The sequence below is a fragment of the Alosa sapidissima genome, chromosome 20 (assembly GCF_018492685.1).
Source record: "Alosa sapidissima isolate fAloSap1 chromosome 20, fAloSap1.pri, whole genome shotgun sequence".
Taxonomy (NCBI): Eukaryota; Metazoa; Chordata; class Actinopteri; order Clupeiformes; family Clupeidae; genus Alosa; species Alosa sapidissima.
In genome coordinates, this window is record NC_055976.1 from 9392450 (window position 1) to 9415955 (window position 23506).

General features: G+C 45.8%; 1 protein-coding gene across 42 annotated transcripts in view; it reads left to right on the forward strand.

The window, feature by feature from the left end:
* The window catches only part of pcdh2g28 (protocadherin 2 gamma 28), a 197058-nt gene extending 187740 nt beyond the window's left edge, over positions 1-9318 (forward strand). For 32 of the 42 annotated variants that reach the window (XM_042073680.1, XM_042073701.1, XM_042073682.1 and 29 more), the window contains 2 exons: positions 3498-3658; positions 6273-9318. In XM_042073680.1, coding sequence (XP_041929614.1) covers positions 3498-3658; positions 6273-6619 — 508 coding nt within the window. In that variant the 3' untranslated portion in view covers positions 6620-9318. The remainder of the gene's footprint in view (positions 1-3497; positions 3659-6272) is intronic. The other 10 variants (XM_042073706.1, XM_042073702.1, XM_042073704.1 and 7 more) reach the window with 2 other exon arrangements.
* The last annotated feature ends 14188 nt before the right edge of the window (positions 9319-23506 follow it).

Genomic DNA, 23506 nt, shown 5'->3' on the forward strand with positions numbered 1-23506 from the left:
CTCTCTCAGACTACTCGCTATGAAACAAAATGGCCGTCACCGCTCACTCTGTGACACGTCTCTCCCTCCCATGGCCCTCTGAGCAGCTGCTCGAGGCAGGTTCTGGCCAGACAGGGCCGACTGAAAAAAAATCTGCTCTTTTATTTCACCAGCGTTTGGCCTTGTGTCCTCTCCCTTGTGTCATAATGTGCAACTGTTTAAAAAAAGAAACCGCACACGAGGGGACTGGTTCTTTGTTGGGGACCAATAGTAGTGTCCACACCACCGCCTATACCCCCCCCATCCCCCCGGGGTCCAGTCTGTCGTCAAATTTTGGGGAGGATAAAGACGAGGGGGACGGTTGGCGCCTCTCCGCTGGCCGGCGTTCGGTGAGGCTATCTAATGCCAGCTGGTGCCGGTGCTGCTTGCGCCGCAACTGTTTCCACAACAGACATTGCACAACACATTCCAGGCAGAGCACAGGGCCTCTACGCCTGGAAGAACCATTTGGATCAAATCAGATCTATTGTATTATTGGAAGTTGGAACAATCTCTTCCATACGGCGTAACACTGGATGCCAAAAAACGAAAGTACTATTTTGAAAGAGCTATGAAGAATGTAGTTCATTAGTTCCCACAGCTTAGAACTGTGTAAACTGATGTTGGATTTAAAGATGGTGTTTATCTTTAATCATTTCAGTCGCCCGAAGTCCAATTCGCCCTGCCTAAGATGGACGCCGCCCAGGAGGATAAGGTATAGGAGTGTAGGTAGAGGCCTCAGTCATCACTGAGCTATAACTAGCCGACCCTGGCAGACAGTAGACTTGGGTTCCCATGTAGAGTGTGAAGTGTGTAGGTGTGTACTCCTGCTTCCGACTTGGCTGTGGCCTGTAGGACGTGAAGCTCTGTAGATTAGCTGTGTGTGTAGGTGTATCATGTGATTCCTTCCCTTCTTCCTGTCTTGTTTGTTTGGGTGAGTAATATGCCCAAAGGGTTTGTCAAGATGAAAGAACAAACACAGTCTGTTTATGTAAGTGACATGACACATCTGTGAACTCACCTCTTGTCTCAGAGAGATTTTTGTAAAACAAATTCAGGCCGATGGTTTTTTTACATGCGTACTACGTACTATGTTTAGTATACTCCACATTCCCACATGCCCTCCTTCATGGTGAGAGGCTCGCATTCGGGATCCCTCCTTTGTCATCGTGACCAGAGGAAGTGATTATCCCGGCCACAGGATATGATAATCTCCACCACAGGAAGGGAAGAAACCTCGGAAACAAAGTGGACCGAATTAGTGTGAAACGAGGCGTTCTTATCTCAGCTAGCAGAGTTTAGCAATGCTTAGCTGGGCAGAACATTAGAGTGTCTGAGGACTTACCTTTGTGTGTGTGACTCTCTGTGTGTGTGTGTGTGTGTGTGTGTGTGTCTGTCTGTCTGTCTGTGTGCGTGTGTGTGTGTGTGTGTGTGTGTGTGTGTGTGTGTGTCTTCAAATTGGAAGATGCGTAGGTTATTGCCGTAATGTGGATTTAGATGTTGTAATTGGTAGGGTGTCCAGCGTAAAGCACTTCACACACACTTATTTCTGTGGAAGGCGGAGATAGCCAGAGGTGAGGCTGCGGCCACAGGAGACATGGGGAGATTTGTGATGTGGGAATGACCCGTGTGAGGAGCCGTGAGCTGAGCTGTGGGGACGGACGTCTCCGTCTCCGTGTCCAGCTCTGGTTCTGATCAGGAGCTTTTTTTTTGTTTTGGCTCCCGTCATTTCTCCTCCTTCCTTTCTTTTTTTCTTTCATTCTTTCTTTTTTGCAATCCTTGCGAAGCCTGGCAGGCAGAGTTTTGGCAGGCCACTGTTTTCCCGCTCCGCACTTTTCATTTCAACATCTTTTTTTCTCTCTTTCATTTGTTTTTCTCCTTCTCTCCTTCCTCGCAGATTTCTGTTTTCTCATGCCCACCCCCCACCCCCCTTCCTCTTCCACTTCCTCCTCCTCCTCCTCCTCCTCTAAGCCTGTACGTTGTGCAGATGTCTCCACCATCACGTTTTGGAGTTAATTGTCTCCACACAGTCTCAAAGGAGACCAAAGGAGTAGCACTTTGGCTGTGTTTTACGGCCCCTGGGCTCGTATAAGTCAGGAAGCGGGACCCCATCGGGACCCCATCACGCCCCTGAGAGACCCCAGCCGTCCTCTTAACCCCTTGTGGGGCCCGGCCCAGGGCCCCGGTGGACATAATGCACAGAGTGGCCCCTGTGCAGCCGGTCTGCTCACAGAGGACCCCCGGGGCCCAGAGGCAGTGAGAATGCCGGCTTTATGAGTACGAGGCGCTAACTAACCGCGGGTCAAATCCAGCTCACCTCCGCCATAAACATGTGTTGTGTTGTTGACCGCCTGGCCAGAGAGAGCTTCTGTTGTGGTGCCCACTGGTAGTGTGCATTCAGTGATTAGTGCTGATTATGTACAATTATGCTGATTATGTTGTATTATGTACAACCATGACATGTACAGTGTTGGTTGATATTGACAATAGATACCAGATAGATCCAGTGTGTACATTAATTCTACATAAAAGCTTAATTCTGCATAGATCCTGCACCAATTCTTTAGATCCTTTACACATATGATGACCACATGTTTTGGACACGTTATGGACACATGCACATCTTATGTAGTGAAGACTTTTATTCCTCTTCAGTGTAAAGCCTTGTTATCTGATAGGGTTGAGATGGTAGCAGCCCAAGTGAAAGTGGGCCAGTATTGTTTTTGTGTGGGCAAGCAGGCACACTGGGGCTGGTAATGACTGTTAGTCCTGCAGTCATGGGGCTGTCTGCGTGGAAAAGTGGTGTGTCGGGCTAATGAAGTAAATCTAATGGAAAACAGAAGTACTTTTGCTTTTGTTCCTCACTTATGCAAATTACACACTTTTAAACAAGGCTTTGAACAAGGCTTTTGCTGGCCAGATGGAAACACTCGGCTATATGTTTTGTGTGTGTGGTGTGTGTGGTGTGTGTGTGGTGTGTGTTTTGTGTGTGTTTTGTGTTTGTGTGTGTGAGTGTGTGTGTGGTGGCCCACTTTTAGGCAGCTGTTACCTTTCCATTTCTGGTCTCATTAATGTTCCCCAAGAGTTATAGCATGGTGCGGTTCAAGGCAACAGAGCAGGAAGAGGGCGAAGCACACCTAGTGTGGACATGTGTGTGTGTGTGTGTGTGTGTGTGTGTGTGTGTGACACACCTGCCTGTGTGAACAAACACATCCCTGACCACAACCGGTCACCTCTGGCAGTGGAAGTTCGTCAGATCTTCTGCTTCTCACCGTACCATAACGTGAGAACCACATTGAAGAAGAGGACAGACTCAACATGGCTCCTTCCCCTCCTATAAAAACACAGCCCCTATTTACTCCTGCGGGACGATCCCACACAACGTCTCTTTCATGTAGGCTACCGGCAACGGAAGCCCCAAAATGGCTGTCATCTGGCAATTGCACTGAGACCTCCCCTTTTCTCACTTTCTCCGGCAGGGCGGCCGCCACTCCTGAGGTTGCCGTAGGAACAGGACCATGGCCAAACCCCCCGACCGAGGCCGAACAGCTCCAGGCTCTGATGGCTGCCGCCAATGGTGCGTCTCACACCTCCTCCCCTCCTCTCTACTCATCCCCTCGCTCCTGTCTGCTCATCTCAGGTTCTTGGCTCTTCATTTCTTTTGTCTCTTGTTCAGTTCTGTCATGTTCTCATCCTTTTACACCTCCCTCTGCCTTTCATCTTCTGTTACGTCTGCCCTTCTCTTCATGTCTTCTCTTTTCATGGCTTCTCTTCTTCTCCTCTTCTTTTTTCTTCCTTCTCTTCTCTTTTCTTGTCTTCTTATTTGCTTCTCTTCTTCTTTCTTGTCCTCCCTTCTCCTTGCATCTGCTTTCCTGCAGGCATCAGTCTTTGCTCTTTTCTTCCCCTCTTCTCCTTCTCCCCCCTTCTCTGCATCTGTCCATCTCTGCCCTGTTCCAAACTGATTTCCACCCCCATTAGATAACCTTGCAATTCATGCCAGAGAGAATAATGATCGGATATCCTTCCTTCCAGTCGTGAGCGTTTCCCTGGTTCTCGTTACTATCTCTCCATCTCTATCTGTCTATCTCTTCCTCTGTTTCTCTCGTCTTCCGGACTCTGTCGCTCCATAGTCGTCCCCCCCCCCCCCCTGCAGGCGTTGCAGCTGCATCCAGACTCATGACTCATTGATGAAGCCTCTGTGCCCATCAATGACAGCAGTGCTCATTGGGTTGACACTGCTTTCCCAGATCTATACACAAAACACGCACCCTAACACAGACACACACACACACACACACACACACACACACACACACACATTCACTTATATTACATAACTAGCCACTGAGCCCTTGAAGAACAGGCTTGTGCCGTTGCTGTCACACCTGCCTGTGGGTTTAGTGTGCGTGGGGTGATGTCACAAATGACTGAAGCCCCAGGGTGGAAGTGTTTCATCCAATAACATCACAGAGGCCACTGGCCACCACAGAGTGTGGACTGCACACACACACACCCGCATCTGTTTTTAGATGTAAACAGAGGACACGCGGGGCACGTGGACACACACACATACGCGTGGACACACACACGAACACACACATGGACACGCAGGCCAGTGCTGATGGAGATTCAAAGTGGCACATATTCTCAGACCACATCAGAAGCACAGTGGAGATAACATCATATACAGACACACACACACACACACACACACACACACACACACACACACAGTTGAGAGTAAACAAACAAAGCCATGATGACTCATTCAAAGGGTCCTTCCAGAAAATGCCTTTGCTCCTTTTGCTTTTCTTTCTTTCTGCTATCTTTGTCACTAAAACACACATACACACACACACACACACACACACACACACACACACACACACACACACACACACACACACACACACACACACACTTACACAAACAGCTCAGAAATGTTGAGGAAATCGTGCCCATGCAGAACAGAAACTGCCGTCATCATTTCCATTGTAAGAGTCCTGGCGTGCTCTCCCCCATCCCAACCATCCCTCCCTGCCTCCATCCTCTCTCCCCTCCCCCACTGCCTGCGTCAGAACAGAGAGCTCCTAGACATTTCCACGGGCGCTCTGAGACTGCGGGGCGGTCGTGACCTATGCCACATCACTATTGAGAGAGATAGACAGAGGGGAGGGGAGGCAGAAAGAGAAGGAAAAGAGAGAGGTAGAGAAAGGAGAGAGAGGGGAGGGGGATGGAGAAAGAAGGAGAAGTGAACGTGTTGTGCTTTTCATTAGGCAAGAATCATCTCAGCCCAGAGGACATGTTCTACCCATAAAATTAGAGGCGCTTAAAGCACTGGGCATCGGTCAGATATTCCATGAATCTGTTCCTGTGCGCTGGCACTCTCTGTCCTCCTCCGGAACATTGTTTTTTATGGAGGCAGATGTGGTCAGCGAGACGGTGGGATGACTTGGCTGTTGCTTAACCAAAACATGTGTCACTGTAGCAAAAACAATGACGCTTGAAGGCCATTGTTAGCTTACCATAAGTCAGTATGCCTGTCAGCTAAAATGCCAGTCCCTTCGTCTGTTTAACTCACTCTGTCTCTTCATTCTCTCTCTCTCTCTCTCTCTCTCTCTCTCTGTTTCTCTCTTTCCCTACGTTCTTCTTCTGTGTTTTTCTTTCCTGTTCTGTTTTTCTCATGTAGACAGTGTTTACAGCTCGGTGTGGGGGAGTGGGGAGGGGGGGGTGAGCACCTCTCTGCGTCTGCATTGCAGGGGGCTGTGGGGGTGGGGGATGGGAGGCAGACAGACACGTCACCATGACACTCTTCCCAGGGAAGAAACACGTGAACATAAACATGCACACACTCACAACACACTCACACACACACACACACACACACACACACAGACAGACAGACACACACACACACACATACATAGAGAAAGAGGGGGGCTGGATGAATAATTGGCACACATAGCCATCTGCAAAATGCAGAAGTGCTTGTTACATAAGGTTGTTTCAACAGGGTTTTCTGCCTGTTCTAGATGGAGTGCAGCTGGACAAATCCCTTATCTACTGACCTTCTTACCCCTCTTCTATTTCACTCTTATACCTGTTATGTAACATTTGACTGGATACTCTTCCGAGATGATAACTCTTTCCCCCTCTCTCTCTCTCTCTCTCTCTCTCTCTCTCTCTCTCTCTCTCTCTCTCTCTCTCTCTCATTCTCCATTCTCTCTCTCTGTCCCTCTCTCTGTCCTCCACAGAGGTGAGTGAGGCCACCAACACGCTGACCCCCGGCACCATGGGCCTGAGCACCCGCTACAGCCCCCAGTTCACCCTGCAGCACGTGCCCGACTACCGCCAGAACGTCTACATCCCCGGCAGCACCGCCACGCTCACCTCCAACCCCCAGCAGCAGCAGCAGCAGCAGCTGCAGCTCCAGCAGCAGATGCTGCCCAACATGCCCCCGCAGCAGGCCCTGCCTCCAGCCCAGGCCACTGGGCCCGACGGTGCCGCCGGTGGTGGTGCCCCCGGGGCCCAGTCCGAGCCGCCCAAGGCCGCCCAGACCCCTGCCAGCAAGAAGAAGTCCACCAAGAAAGAGAAGAAGTAGAGAAAGAGAGGCAGAGAGATGGATGGAGAGAGCGAGTGGATAGAGAGTTGGAGGAAAAGAGGAGGCTACAGAAGGAGCCCTCTCTCTCTCTCTCTCTCTCTTCGTTTTTTGTTTTTCCTCAGCTGGCTTCTATAATCCTCTCACTGATTGCCATGTTAACCGATAAGTACTCCGGTAATATCCATGTACCATGAAGGATAGTATTGTTTCCTTTTGTAAGGTTCCTTTTTTTTTTGTTTGTTTGTTTATTTTTGACTGTCTCTGAAGTCTCTCTGAATGTGTATGGAAGTGAGTGTGAAAAGAATTCGGGGAAGCTCATATTCAATTTGGATTCTGTTTTATGTTATGATTCCTCAGATTGCTTGTGTATTGCTTGAATGACTTTTCCTGTATCTTATATAGGCCTGTAAGTATAACACTATTCTATGTGGTGTTGGTTCTTGTCTGATTCACTCTAATGTAAGAATGAAGGGAGGGATTTCTGATTATAGATGACAATAATGATTTTTAAGATCTTGGCTGTTTTTATTTTTCAAAAGACACAATATCCTGTGTTGTGATTCTTCTGTTGGATTCCTTCACATACACAAAGTGATTTTGAAATGTATTTCAGGGGGTTTGGCTTTTTTGGTTTGTTTATTTTTTCAATCCCTGTTTTGCTAAGTGAAGAGTAGATGCTTGTTTTGTGCCTAGAAAACCACTGTTGGATATTCCCCTTGAAAAAAAAACCACACACACTGAAAAGTTTGGCACAAGAGACTGACCTGTAGATCTTAGAAACCAAGGCCGCAATATTTGCATGAGTCATTGAATAATCTTCCACAGATGTAACCACGGACGAAACTATGCATTTATTCAGACAGAGAATGTTGTCTTTTTTTGGCAACTCCTTTGTCGAATGCATTTGTAGCACCAACCTGAACCGCTTTGATGTGCATAGTATAGTATATTCAGCTATATCATGCTTGCATTTATTTTCCCCCCTTCAAAGTCATTATAAATTGAGCATGAGCCCCATGTGTCTTGGGTCTGAGTGATTGGGAAAGGCCATGTTGTTCTTTCCGTCACCACGACTACAGTCAGCCATTTCCTGGCTGTTGGACTTTCAGGTGTAAAATTTCCCCTCTCTCAAACCTCAAACTCACTGCATAGTGTTGAACAGAGAGCCAAATAATTGAAGATGCACTGTTGTAGGGAAGGAAGATGTGGACTGGGACGCGTGATTGATCACCTAGTGAACGCTTTGTAGACACGTAGTAGTGAGTGACCCACTATTGCCTCCACCTAATGCGTAGGGAGCACTTTTACTTCTAGGGCCTGTGGTAGGTGGCCTAGTTAGGTTATGGTAGTAAATGGGGAGCCCTATGCTCCAACCATTCTAAAGAGTCTTTCTTTCCTTACCATGAAACACGCTAGCTTGTTTGTTTGACCTTAAAATGAACTGAGTTTTGTAGTGTGTAGGGAATAAGCAATGTGTAATAAGACGGAGGGTTTTTTTTTTTCATTGTCTATTCCGTGTGGTGAAGGGGCAGCTTGTATTGGAGGGTGAGGAGTGGAGGGAGAAAGAGCAGGCAGCTGTGCAGGGTACCTGGTAAGGGTGGTACACCTGGGGTACATGGAAGATGAGGACTTCACTTAATGAATGTACAGAAGTAACACTACCACTCTCAAAACACCCCCCTCTGCCCAATCAGTGATATCGTCTAAAGGGGAACACTGACCAATCACAGGCAATATTCAGTTCATCCGTCCAGTGGTTAGAAAGGACATACCACTCAGAGGGGTTGAAGAGGGGTGAAGGTATTTCTGAGGCCTCACTCACTTTCGACCCCAGTTCAGTTCTGTTGCCCCGGCTCCCTCTGCACTGTTGCTGGTTTCCTCCCTTGCACACACCTGCACAGTCCCAGGTGATGGTGATGACTCTTTTCCCAGGTTGTAAATAGCTAGCAGCCGCTACCGCTGTAAAGACTAGGCTGTTCTCAACTCCAGTGTCCGACCAGATCTCCCTTTCCAGATTCAGAGCCCGGTGTGAGTGGCTTACTACTGGAATGTGTTACTTTGACTGTTTCTTTCTGTTTTGATTGTTTGGTTTTCAGGAAAACGAGGAAAAAAGTGTAATGGAAAAAAAAATCTGAATTGCTCTTCAAAATATGTGTTTGAAATGTAGTAATCTATAGCACCACGAAGGCCAACTAACAAACACAACTGTAAATAGAGATTAACTTTGAAGGAAAAATCAACAACAAAAAAAATTGAGTGACACACATGTAGTTTAGGTAATCGTGAGCTGTAACGCGCATATTTTTTGTGTTCATTTTTGTTTTCTGTTAATGCCACTTGCTCCATCACCTTGCTACGAAACAAAATGAAACAAAACAAAATGAAACCACATCGTGTACAATACCTTTCTAACCCTCTGTAATCTCCTTCTGTTTCTTTTGTGATTCCAGTTGTGCATATGTGCAAGAATGCTTCTCAATGTCTATATGAAGAAATGAAATATAAATATTCTATATGTTTGTGTGTCTGCTGATGGCGTAATACTCTATATCCTGCTGTAATATTCTTTCTTATAAGTCGCTTAGTCCCCTTCCCGGCTCCCTCCTCTGTGTTACTCTTATTTTATATGCTAATATTTATATTTGCTGTTTTATTTTCTCTTGAACACTGACATTTCAAATAAAAAGGTTCTGAAATCATTACCAGTCTGATGTTGATTTATTTTCCGGTTTGGGTGTGGGGGGAGGGGATGTTGGCTATATTGAATGACCAGTGGTGTTATGTATGAAGGAACCTTAGAAGAAGAATCCTTGACCATGAACATTTTAGTTATGTGTTTTTTAGTTTGTTATCTTTTAAGAAATCTTTATTTTATGTTGAATATCATCCATGTTCATCCTCATCGACTCGGACTGTCTGCATGAATAGTCAGTTGGTCTGGTCTTGAATTAATGTAGAAAAAGAAATGCTCAATAATTGACTGAAATTGAAAAGTGAAGACAGATCACATCAATGTAATTTTGTACATGACAAGTGTAGACTCACTAAAAACATGAGTACAATAATTATGTTGTAATAACAACAACAATAATGTTATTTATGTAGTACACCACCCAGTCAGAATTAAAAATTTGACAGGCTGGAATGAAATGCATAATTAAATGGACATATGTGCTGGAAAAGGCAAGGGTCAAATGTATAATGCTTCAAGTACCGGTAAACTGATCATAGTCTGCAATGTAAAAATCAGACCCCTGTGATACTTATCCAGTTCCAGGGAAAGAACAGGCAGTATGTCTACAGATAACAAACACAGAGAGAGCAGGGACAGAGGCCCACTAAATGTTCCATGGACAGATATGTCCAGTCAGACAAAAATCCAAAAGGACTGAACATAGAAAAGAAAAACAAACAAATGTCATTCCATGAGGGCTGGCTCATTTAATGACATAATAAATAAATAAGGCCACAAACGTCTCCATCACAACATGATTCATAATTGACCTTAAACACATAACAGAAACCTTTAGTTTTTGGTGAATATTTAACAGTCAGAGTAACCATAATACTTAATCATTTCAACACTGCTTGAAGCTTCCTGTTCATCTAAAGAATATACATATTTTTCTATGCATTATTGGTAACATTACATACACATCTGCTCTGTTATATCCAGTTTCCTCTTTGTCACCCAAATAAATATAGCAGTGTCTGAAGTAATTTCAGCATCTGGAAGTGTTTCCTGAGGTGTGGTGAACAAGAAAGAACAAATCCACATGTGATCAAAGTCAAAAGATTGGATCTAGCACATGTACTAACAAAATGTAAGCAGAGTAGTAGAATGTAGGTGCAGATCAGGTTATCATGGATGGACAGCTCTATGGCTCATGATTGAGCTCTGACCACTTACAGACAAGCTCTCAGACTGAAGGATTGGTTTGGCCCGGCCCACCCACTATTGTGACCCCCCCCCCCCCCCCCTCCCCAACAAAAAGCCCCCACCTTCATCCAGCTGGAAGGGTGTAGCACCTGTGCCTGTGCTTCTCAGTCCTCTGAACCACAGGAAGGGGCTAAAGGTCTTTTAACTACAGAGAGCCACTTCAAATATCCACACAAGAGAGAAATACTTTTCTAGGCCTACGTAATGTATGAATCCATGCCCATTTTCCAGACGCGTCTCCAGCGGATGTTCGAGCATAATGGTGTCTTCATTGCAGTGAAATGCAGGAAATGCTTTGTTTTGTGGGTCACTTAGGCTATCTGTACTGGAATATTCTGTAGAGCCCCCCGTGTGTCATTAACTCTTGGACGAGACGGTGACAGTTTATAGTCAGCAGGGGAATGCAGCAATACAAAGACAGATGAGGAATGTGGAGCACTCTGACTCAAGACAAAAAATACATTTAAAAAGTCAAATCAACCTAATTAGAACCAACAAACAAGACTCTTCGTCAGAACTGACACAAAACAAAGCACAGTATCCCTCGTAGTTTCAGTGTCTTTCTTCTTGTCTTGACCTATCGATCTTGGGACAGATGGACAATCTTCTAGTCTAGCGTGTCGCCGCTCTGCTCCCTGGAGTCGGTGGTCAGCTCCGGAGCATGTGTCCGTTCGCATTCCTCCGCACCCCCTACCAGGCTCACTCTCCCGTCACAAACCCATCTGGTCAGCAAAGCCCAAATGTCGCCACGGTCAGCATCATTTTTGTGACAGCAGTAACACTATATGACACATTGGAGCATGTGGGCTCCCGGGGTGACATGAAATTTGGAGCTTAAATGAGACGGGACAGTAGGCCTACAAGAACAAATAGTAGCCTAGCCTAGTGGGCCTACAGTGCAAGTCAGCAGGCTATGTTCAGATGTTTTGCTTTTCTGGTGTCGGATTTTCGGTGTTCACATTGTTCTTTCAGATGTTCAGTAGGCTTTCAAACACATCAGATAGCGAGTTAATCACAGAGCCCATTGGTCCCTTCCAAAAAGTAACTGCACAACGTCAAGTGTCAAAGTGAGTATAAAAACAGCAGTTTTGGAAGAATCATGTGCAGTTCATTGTAGGGAATGCAAAACTGCATTGCACGTACTGTAGCCTAGCCTACTTTACTGCAATTTACTGCAGAAATGCTATATTTTGGACATTTTTGTAAGGTGTCTTCTGGAGCATGTTTCGCTAACTCCTCTAAATCCAACAGCATGCACATTTGGTGTAGCATTACTTTGCTAAATCTACTAAATCGGTCAGACAGTTAGCGATGCTAGCTCAGCGCCCTCAGAGAGCGAAGATGAAAGTAGGCTATCTGACACAATGTTCTCTTTCATGGTTACAAATTCCTTCTCTCTCTCTCTGTTTCTCTCTCTGTCTCTCTGCTGGAAAGGCTCAAGGCTGGTTACTCCTGCCAAAATGATGTGGCCTGTTTTTTCAGCTGTGGATGGAGTTGGCCCACCACTTTCAAAGTTACATATTCAAAGGAAAAGGGAGGCAGAGAGAGAGAGAGAAAGAGTAAAAGAGGGAGAGAGGGAGAGAGAGACTTAAAGGAACATGCAAACTTTTGGGGAATTAGCTTATTTCCATCTACCCCAGAGGTAGATAAGAGGATACTTATTTGTCTTCTCTTAGCTTAGCACAATTAAATGGAAGTGGGTTTGACACATAAGCTAGCTATGGTCTTGGTCTTGACATGAGAATACACCCTGTCATAGACCTTGCTTTTACTTGATTAAAAGGTGGAGAATAATATACCAACCTAATACACCAGTACAGGCTATCTGTTTTGAATAGATGCTAACAAATGGGAGGGGTGGCATTTGCCCTCAAATGTTCATCAAGAGATGTTTCACTTGAATTACAAGATTAGTCAGTGTGACATTATTTAATAAAAAAGTTTTTTCTTCTGTGCAGAAAAGTGGGGGCAATCATTCTTATCAGAGTAGCTGATCAGCATTCTTATCATGCCGTTCTTCAATCACATTCACTTATATGGAGACTAAACATAAACAGTAAACTGACCTATTTTGAAATAGATTCAAACATTACAGTCTGTTTTTCCAGATTTTTCTCTTGCTAATGGTGGCTCTCCTATCAAACAATATCACAACTAGTGTCTCTGGGATTGCAAAACTCTAAACCATGTTTAATCTATCTGCTAACTGTGTAGTGCTCTTGAATAAGCCCAACTCTTTTGTGCGTATGTGAGGCAACACTATAAATGTAGTAAGAATGCTTCCCTGAGCCATGTGGAACTCAATCTGCACCAAATGAACAACTTAAACAATGATAATCAAGGTTCTGGTGGGTGGCAACTGGCAAGTGAGTAGTTTAAAACATGCACTTTCCTGGAATTTCTACATGGACACACACTAATGGAGAGTCTGACAGGAGAGGGAAATCCACATACACCACCACACCGTTGCCATGGATACATCACACTCGTCTTTTCAGAAGGAAAAAGGGGAGACAAAACTAAGGGTGAGAAAATGGAGGAGACAGTCATCCGTATTGGGCAGGGGACAGTGTTTTGTACAAGGGGTAGACGGAGAGTCTACTGAGGACAAGACAGATGCTACTGAGATGGAAGGAAGGGTGGAGTTGGAAAGAAAAGGACAGAGACAACGACACAAATCTCTAAAACAGGATTAGTCAGAGGTAAAGTTCCTTCAGTGCTGTGACTTAGCAACTCACGTCTGACTGCCTCTGATCAGTAGTATCAGAAAAGACACACACACACACACACACACACACCTTATACAGATGGCCCGGAAGGTGGGGAAATCCATTTCCACACCACAGCTGCAGTTGTCATAGAAACGCCTTGCTCCACTTTTCAGGGACTAGGCAAAAATGAAGGAAGAGAAAACTGAAGAGAGTTCAGGAGAGAAGAAAATCCCCAACCTATGACTAATCACTGACTACTAGCCCATAGCCCCAACCAATGGTCAAGTCGGCCCATAGCCCCAACCAATGGTCAAGTCGGCCCATAGCCCCAACCAATGGTCAAGTCGGCAACAAGTGAGAACAGGACAGAACATATTTTCTTCTCACTGCATCTTGTCTTCTTGACACTGTTCAAATGGCTTCATATAAATCCACCGCTGAAAAAAGTACTTAAAAAATACCTCAAAATTGTCGTGAGCCAAACTGTGATGTAAAGCATGAAGTTGATAATTGGTCATGAAAGGGAAAGCTAATTACCAATTCTTACTTTTACTTCCTTTGCTACTAAAATTAAATACATCCACGGTATACTTAGAAGGAAACCACTGCAATATAACATTGACTCCAGATAACTACTGCCTAGCGTAGCAGGCATGAAGTTATTTGTATGACAGTAAAAGAGAGAGGGAAGCAGAGAGAGAGAGAGAGAGAGAGAGAGGAGTGTTAAAGGAGTAAATGTATAAGTTCAATGCAGAGCATGCGAGACATGCAGACATGAACCTGGGTCATCTACACCAGTGTTTCTCAAACTTTTTCAGACCAAGGACCACTTAACCAATAAAAAAAAACCTCATGGACCACTAGCTAAAAGAAAGAGTAAACCTACTTCAACAGTATATTACACAATAGGCCTCCTCACCTTCCTTTTTGTGTCAGAGGATTCATATGATTTAAACTGGTGTAGCTTACATAGGCATGTTGCAGAACTGTTTGGATTTACATACAAGTTGGTTCAACCTTGCAAGATATTATATTTTAGCATGTCTGCTCGCGGACCACTTGGGATAGCTTGCGGACCACCAGTGGTCCTCGGACCACACTTTGAGAAACACTGATCTACACCACTACACCATGGCATGGCAACAGGTGTTGTCAAGGAAGCAGGTGCAGAGGATATTCTGGGATGGCTTCCACTCAACACTCAGGCCATTTCAACCAATGGTTTCCTACTTTTGTTTGTCTTGGGAAGGGCAGTCTGGAATCCATCCACAGTTTCCATTACCACAACGTTACCACATTACCATCTCAGCACTATCATCATACACTTCTAATTAGCATGAAGTAATGACTTTTACCATCCATATCAAATGAGTGTCACAAAATACTCCCGAGAATGGTCTCAGTTTAGCACCAATTTAGCTCCTTTAAAATGCTACAGCTTGCAGATTTAGCATGTGAGTCTTTTAATTAATTGAAGTGTGTGACACATGTCCCTAAAGGCATCTTTAAGTCCGACTGGGCAGCAGCTACACAGAGCTCAGCTAATCCTCTCAGAAGTCTCTCAGTGAGCCAAGCTAAGGCTAGCGGCACGTTAGCGACTGAGCCTCCAGGACATCAAATGTCCAAATTAGGTTGCTGTTGACAGGCAGAGCAAAGACTATATACTCTGGACTGGGATATAAACTGGAAATTTCTTCGTTTGACTTGGAGAGTTTGATTGCTTGGTAACAACAATAATATGGAGATGATTCGTAGATCATCATCTATGTTACATGGCTTACATAGCCTGCCCACCATGTCTAAACCAACCCAGCAGGGTGTCAAGCTGAATGGAGTTACAAACAACCCTTTTCTGTCCCTCTGCAGCACCCTTACGGGCGCTGGCCTGACCTCTGACCTGACAGGCATTCCAGCAGGAGCCTTGACCAGCCTTAAATCAGCAGAACGTCAACAGCCAGCGTATGAGTCCTCAAAGACAGCACGGAGGGCTGGAAGGTTGGGAAGGAGCACGGCCTGGGAGGCCGGTGTGAAAATCACCGGAACACGTCGACATGCAGGAAGGGATTCCTTTCTCAGGAAAGCTGATCTGACACAGGCAATGAGCAACAGCTGACTGGAGTTTGGGTATAAATCTAGAGAACTGCTCCTTTGAAGCCAGTTACACTGTGCCATCGTGGCATGCATGACAAGACTGCTAACTTCTTTTCAAAGGAAAAGCGTAACAGACCAAAAGCTTGGCACAAGGAAAGGAAATATTAACAAAAGATGAAGGCTTTACATTTCCAATCCAAAATATTTACATTTAATCATTTAGCAGACACTTTTATCCAAAGTGACTTACAAAATGAGAAATAACATTCAAACTACATTTCAAAAGAGATGTAAATACTACTACACTACACCAAAACACTAATGCTCTACATAAATGTCAGTGCTACACTAGCTCTATAAATATGCAAGTGTCTTGAACACAGCAGCACCTATTTAAGCCCCACGGCGCCAGTGGGTAGCACAGCGGAGTACGACAGGACAGGTGGTGTACTGGGAGAGAGAGGGTGTGTGTAAGCTGGGCTGCTGGCCAATCCACTACTGCAGGAAGCCTCATAGCACTTAGCTGTGCTCAGCTCAGTCACTGCAGATAGATCCACTGCCCTACTTCACTGAGCTCAAAGCATGAACAGCCACCCTAACCCTCCACACCACCACCTCCCTCCTCCTGCTCCATCTCTTCCTCAGCTCTACGTCTATTTTCTCCACTCTTTGGTGAAAGATGAAAGAGAGGAGGAAAAGCTGGCACATTTCTCTCCATCCTCTTTAAATATTCATGGGCTGGGGCTGTGATGACAGAGAGAAAAGAGATTGGGGAAGGGAATGAGAGAGAGATGCAGTTCTTGTAAAGCAAGAGGGCCTCAAGACTTGTCTCCATGGTAACCCAAACCCTCCCTCGCTCTCCCTCTCTCCCCAAGATCCCGAATGGTCTGGACTGATGCCGGAGGCTAGGGAATACCAAACACCTGTGTGTGTGTGTGTGTGTGTGTGTGGGCAATTGTCTGTGTGTGATCAGCCAGTGAGCACAGGTGGCAGGAAACCGTTTAGAGGTTTGTTTATAGCAACAGGCCACCTGCAGAGAGCCACTGAGGGGAAGAGAAGGGCAAGGATGACCAAATGGCATAAAATAAATATTTGCAAAGTAGCGTTTGATGCATAGAAATATGCGAGGCTATTCAAGATCAAGAGATTACATACTGTATATGTATATGTAGGTGTGTTTATCAATGTGTGTGTGTGTGTGTGTGTGTGCGTGTGAGAGAGAGAGAGAGAAAGAGAGAGTCAGGGATACTCCTGGCTTTTCAAAACCTAAAAGCAGAGTATTGCCATGAATTACAACCCCCTCATACACCACTCCTTTGTAATATTGTATATATTACACTATAATATGCTCTCTAGGATTGATTCCACCAAGGATTTAACATCCTGAGACTACCCTGTGATAGTGTGTGTGAGAGAGAGAGTGAAAGAAGGAAAGAAAGAGCGGGAAAGAGAGAGATACAGAGAGAGAGATAGAGAGAGGGAGTGAGAGAGAGAAGACTCCCTGGCCCTCAGCGCTCCTCCCGTGTCTCTGCTCCTGCTGCGCTGCTCTCTCCTCTCTCCTCTCCCGTCTCCCTCTCTCTGAGCTCAGCCTGCGGAGAGAGTCTCTAAGCTCCTTACTGTCACGCCGACACAGAATGGGCCCTTTCACTCGTCCCCTCGCCCTCGGCCTCGCTCCCGCGCTCCTCGCCCTGCGCCTGTCCATCCTGACATTGTCCAGCTCGGTTTGCGGCCATGTAAAAGGTTACCAGCTGCCCGGGGGTGGGGTGGGGTGAAGAAGAGGTCTGTTCTTACTGCACCGGGTGAATTTTTAAAAGGCTTTTGACTTTGTTATCTATTTTTACTCAATAGAAGAGAGCGTGAAAGTGGTGTAAAGTGGAGGGCTGAGGGTGGTGGGGATTGGGGAAGTGGAGAGAACATGCTGCTGATGGGATGAGAAAGAGAGCAAGCAAAAGAGGGAGAGAGAGAGAGGGGGAAATGGGGATGCATGATGAAGAGAAGAAAGGAGATATATTTTTGGGGCTCTTCGGGAGAAAAGGGTAATTGGAAGAGATAGAGAAAAAGAGGGATGGAAAGAGGGATAGAGGAAAATTGGGAGAGAGAGAGAGGAAAAGTGTCCGGGGGTGGGGGGGGGGGGAGGGGATTGACGTTCACTGGCAAGAGGTGATGGTATCCATGGCAACGGCTCCCAAAAAGGATGATGTCATCCTTGTTAAATAGCCTGCCTTCACAGGGTGGGGTGCGTCTGGCAGAGTTGTGTGCCATGTTGTCAAATACCTCATTACTGAAATGAACTCAAGCACGTGTGCGTCACCATCACATGACCTCACCAGTAGATTTGCTACAAATAAGAGATTTACTAACACATCCCTGCGGACAATTTCCTCTTCTTTCACACTTCTACCAAACACACAAAGCAAAGCACTGTCCTGAGCCAGCACCCACACCCCTGCCTCCCACACACACACACACACACACACACACACACACACACACACACACACACACACACACACACACACACACACACACACACTGTCTTTTATCTCTTCGTCCTCAGCTTTGGGGTGACTAAGTCCTTAAGCGTGGGCTTGTTCATGCACACACACACACACACACACACACACACACAAACACACACACACACGCACAGAACCATGAATATGGGTATGAGCTAGGATAAATATGCCACTAAAAAGGAGTTTAGACACGCATGCACACACACACACACACACACACACACAGGACCATGAATATGGGTATAAGCTGGGATAAATATGCCACTAAAAAGGAGTTTGGACACACACACACACACATACACACGCACGCACACACACACACACATACACACACGCCCTGGGATAAATATGTCACCAATGTGGAGTCAGTTATCAGTCCAGAGCCACAGCCCTCAGGGTCACGCGCGGGAGACTGAAATAGAGAACAAAGAACAACAGCAGCAATTCAGGCTTATTTTAAGGGCTTCCGGCATGTACGTATGTAAGTGTGTGTGTGTGTGTAACTTTGTGTGTGTGTGTGTGTTGCACACTGTGTGACTAACCCAGCTCCCTGTTGATTCCTTTGAAATGGCTCTTTTATACTGACACCAATGACAAAATGACATCAAGACCACACCATTGCTCTTCAATGCATGCACACTGAGCACTCACACAGTGTGTGTGTGTGTGCGTGTGTGTACAGTATATACATGTGTGTGTGGGTGTGTGACAGAGAGAGAGAAAGAGAGAGAGAGAGAGAGAGAGTGTGTGTTTGAGAGAGAGACCCTTATACTCCACTCCTCCTATTTGACCCCATCCATCGTGCATGCCCCAGTGCCCCTGTCAGGCCTGCTGCTGGACAGTGTCGGCCACCCTCACCCTGCTCTGCCTGGGCTGCACACTCCGCTCATGTGGGTCAATCGACTGGTGCCTTTCCAGCTCAGATCAATGAGCATCACCTCAGAAGGGCATGAGAGGGGGTGATGACCATTTATATAACACTGGGAATGAGCACGTCCTCCCGCATGTGCAGACGTACACACACAGGCACACACTAACATGTATACACAATTACACATACATAGATATAAACATGACATAAACATACACAACTCAGAATATAGAACTGTTTACCTGGGGGTACAAATATTTGTATACTTGCATGGATTGTCTCCTTTGGTGTAACTCTTCATGGCCTGGTTCCTCTAAGGAAGGAAGAAAGAAAGACTCTAGATCACAAACAGGTTTGTGAGTCACCAAAATGTATTATGTCTTCATTTGTACTTGTTCCATAAACCTAATCCCAAACAAACCATGTTCCAGTAGTCTCTGAGTGCCCATGCGTCCTCATATCTGTCCAAATCTAAATGTCAGTTGGTATAGAGATGATATATTTGTTAGCTATATTATAATAGACAACACTTAGGCTTAGTGTCTGACATGAATAGACTGCTGCAAGAGCTCAAGTGGATGTTTTGAGGTTTCTGTCATGCGGCTTTGGACACTGCTCGGAGGTCTGGGTGTAGATGATGTTGGCTTTCCTGTCTGTGCCCTGACTGTGCGGAAAAACTCGTACCAATGTAAACAGCCTTGCTGCTGCTGTTTAAATGTTCTCCACACGGCACACTGCTGAAACCAGCGCAGTCTGTGCCAACCCCACCCAGACAGCTCTCGTGCCACAGCGCCCGTATCCAAAGGGAGAGATGGAGCCGTGCCTACATCCCGGGGGTGGGGGTGGGTGGGGCGGGGGTGGAGCAGAGGACTGGGTGGAAATATAGCGTCCAACTCAGCCTCACACTGACCTGTCACATCAACCTCGAAACCCAGACATACCGACCTGTATCTGCCTTCCTCTCACGCTCACTGGTCACAGACAGCACAGTGACCATACTTTTAAGGATGCGTGCACACACACACACACACATACACACACACACACACACACACTCACACAAGTATATATTCACACATGCAAGGTTACATGCACATACTGGGATGTTTTTATATGTGCCAAAGTCATAACAGTGCTCAGTAAACAGTAAACATACTTCTAAACATATAAACATGTTAGATCTGAAACCTAAACACATACCACACAACCAAACCCATGCGTGTGCACTGACCTGGGGGAATATGGGTCAGACCTGAGGCTAACATCCCTCAGTGCAGCAGACAGCCTGCCTTGCCTTCACACACGACACACAGTCAGTTCTCCACATCACTGTCATCCAGGGTCATGGAACTACACCCCTATTACCCCATCATCATCATCATCACCTCAGTGACAGTGCTTCATTTGCAGATAGCATTGGCTATAACTAGTGTTGACATGTATGGAAGAAGTATGCCCTCAATTATACAGAGAGAACTTTTATTTTGCTGGCAATGCTAATGTGCAGCTAATGCTGGCAGGTCAGGGCCAATGATGTGTTAATACGGGTATGTTAATAAGGGCATGTGATGAGTGCGTATAAAACCGTGTGTACGTAACAAAAAAATCCTTTTTGTTCTGCTGAACTGCCTGAAGTGTGTGTGGAGTGCAGTTCCTCCATCAAGTTATTTAGTTAATATAAACCAGTTAGTCTTCTGGGTATGCATGGAGTCTCTTGTATGGTGTTTGGTGGTAAGATAACAAGAGTTAGCGCCAAAGTGATTTGGACTCTGAGTGTTGTGGGACTGGGTAACCCTGATTGATATGCTGTCAGCATTCTCTGTGAAGAAAGCAACTAAGAGAGAAGATATAAGTACAAAGTAGTGAAGAAAAAAATAGTCAGATAGTCTATATGAAAAGGCTTTGTGTCCCTTCTGGAAAACATCCCAATAACAGTGGTCGTGGCGGGGACTGTAGTGTCATCTGGGCCTATTAGAGAGGATTAGAGTTATCAGATGAAATCACCGTTAACGGAAGAATGACGCAGATGTCAGTTTGTAATGCTGGGATTTATGTCCCAGTACTGTCCCAGAATGTCAACTCTTTCTGAGTCACGCTGTTTCATGTCAGGATGCCTGGGATAAAGCAGGTCTGACAATTCTGGCCTTAAGTGAACACTGCTTCACAAATGTAATTTATTTAATCTGCATTCTATTATTCATCCCATCTCTTTCACCCAACGGGCACGACAGTAAAACATGACCTCAGGGAAGCTGTAAGCCTAACAGCAGTGTCTTCTGTGGTTTTCCAGTGTTCTGAGACATTTCATTGTGTTGTGTCACTTGCTTACAAGACCTTGTCTATAGCTCCTTGTTGGTATTCCTTGGTCGATGCCCAAAATGCCGCCTCGGCTCTCAAGTCCTCGAGTGATAATGGCGGCGGTGCAAGAGGGAGTGGGAGGGAGATCCACTTGTTCCGCTCAAGAAGCTCAGAGGACGATAAGTAGGCCATGTACGCTTTGTTCCAGAAAAACTCCCGGCTGGACGGCAGCGCTATGATGAGCTTGAATGGCGTAGATTTACCCTTTCTCTTTGTCTTCCTCCCGGTGAAGCACACTCTCATCCATCCCTGTTTTTCTTCGCTTCGCTCGCGTTGAGACCCAGTCTCCCGAGTATGATGTGTTGTGTTAACGCTCGGAACCCTCCATCGCAAAACCCCCAAATAGGTTGTTTTCCCACAGAGACAAAACAAACATAACAATCAGTTATGAGTGTGCATGTGTGTGTTTCTTCCTAACATAGGTCTTCTGATGTGACAGAAATTAAGATGTCACTATGTGTCAAAAGAGCATAGCCAATTGGTTGACCCCAGCAGGTCTTGCTGGGCTTAATTGACATTAGAGTCTAAATTGCATGTGCTAATTGCAAGATTGCAGATGCTCATGTCATACATGCCATAGCCCAGATAGTCCTCTTACTGAGGAACATGGAAGGGGAAAGACTTTCATCTTAATGCACTATATAATATGATATGGAAGCAGGCTCTGAATGAGTACATGCAAAACACACACATGTGCGTGCACACACACACACACACACACACATACATACATACACACCCACACATAAAAAGACACACACACACACAGACACACACACGAACAGACACACACACGAACAGACACATACACACACAGACACACAAACAGTCACACGCACACACACACACATACGTACACAGGCTCCCTTGAGCCAGCAGCATGGCCAGGAATGAAGAGGGATGTTCATCTAGACATCAGCTGACTCTGAAACAGGTCTGTGTGTCAGGTCAGGGGCCACAACTGGAACAGTCCATTACAATGTAAGTTGTGACTGTGTGAGTGTGTGTGAATCGGAATCTGTTAGATAAAGGCAGTTTTTCATTAGTCATCACCTCCAGCTCTCTCTCTCTCTCTCTCACTATCTCCATGCTGGGTGAGCACATTTTTCCTGACTGAACCTCTGAGGAAAAACACTCTCTCCAAGGGGGAAAGGTGGACTCAAGCTGAGCCTCAGACAATCCTAAAAAAACCACAAGAGAAGGAGCTCGAAAAAGAAGGAAAAAAAACACAGCTCCATTTGTTTTCCCAGCCCACCCTGCCAAGACGAGAAGAAAGAGAAAGAGTGAAAGAGAAAAATTAGCCAAGGAAAGAGAAAGAGGTATGTGTGTAGTACGTGTATGTGTGTGTGTGGTGGGGGGTGCATTTAGACATTCCAGGAGAACTTAAAGAGGGAGAAAGAGAGCGATTGAACTGTGCTCTGATTACCAACTCACCCACAGGCTGGCGAGGCTGCTACCACACTGACTGAGGGCAAACACAACAAACATGGCGAAGGAATTAGCACATGCTGTCTCTCTCCCTCACAGTGGGTGGAAAGCACAGAGACCCACCACACTGAACTCGCATCTGTGTGTGTATGTGTGTGTGTGTGTGTGTGTGTGGGGGGGGGGGGGGTGAATGCTCGCCGAGGTTCAGCCGGCTACCTGGAGACCACGAGGGACACGCTGCCAGCCAATCGGTGGGCCTGAGAACCGCAACTCTAGGCGGCCATTGGTCAGCCGCCTCCCTGGGGCTCATTACTGTATCAATGCGGATGTCATTGTGTTGCCGGGCCACGATCGGGCCAATTATGCAGCATGCTTTGAGCTCATTCTCCACAAACAGCCTCATAATGGCGATGGAGAAAGAGACTGAATTAATGATGCCTGGAGAAGGAGATGGAGAGAGGGGAGAGGAGGGGCAGGGAGGGAGGGATGAAGGGAGGCAGACAGAGAGAGAGAAAGAGCATGAGAAAGATTAAAGAGAGACAAAGGCAGAATAATCTAATGACTCCAAGACTGGCTGAAAACTTTTCCTTTCAAGTTAAAGTAGATTCTGTGCCAAATGTTATTTTATAAGGAAGACGGTGCAAACAGAAACAACACGCACACACTGGGACATAAAACACTACCACTTTAATTAACAGGATGTTTTCAAAAATAGTTTTTTTTTTTCCAAAGCTAACAGCCCACACACCCTAAATACGGCAACATTGCAGCTGAGTGGAGAGGATTGTGGAACGATTCCCGTTCTGTTAAACATGTGGATGAACAGCTTTCTATTCTTTAGTTAGCCCAGAGTGAGTTTCATTCATTCATCCATCCATTCATTCATTTATTAATTCATTCATCACACTCTTTTGTTTTTCTCTGATAGATGGGTGGGAATGGTGGGAGGACATGGAGAGGTTTTGACGGAGG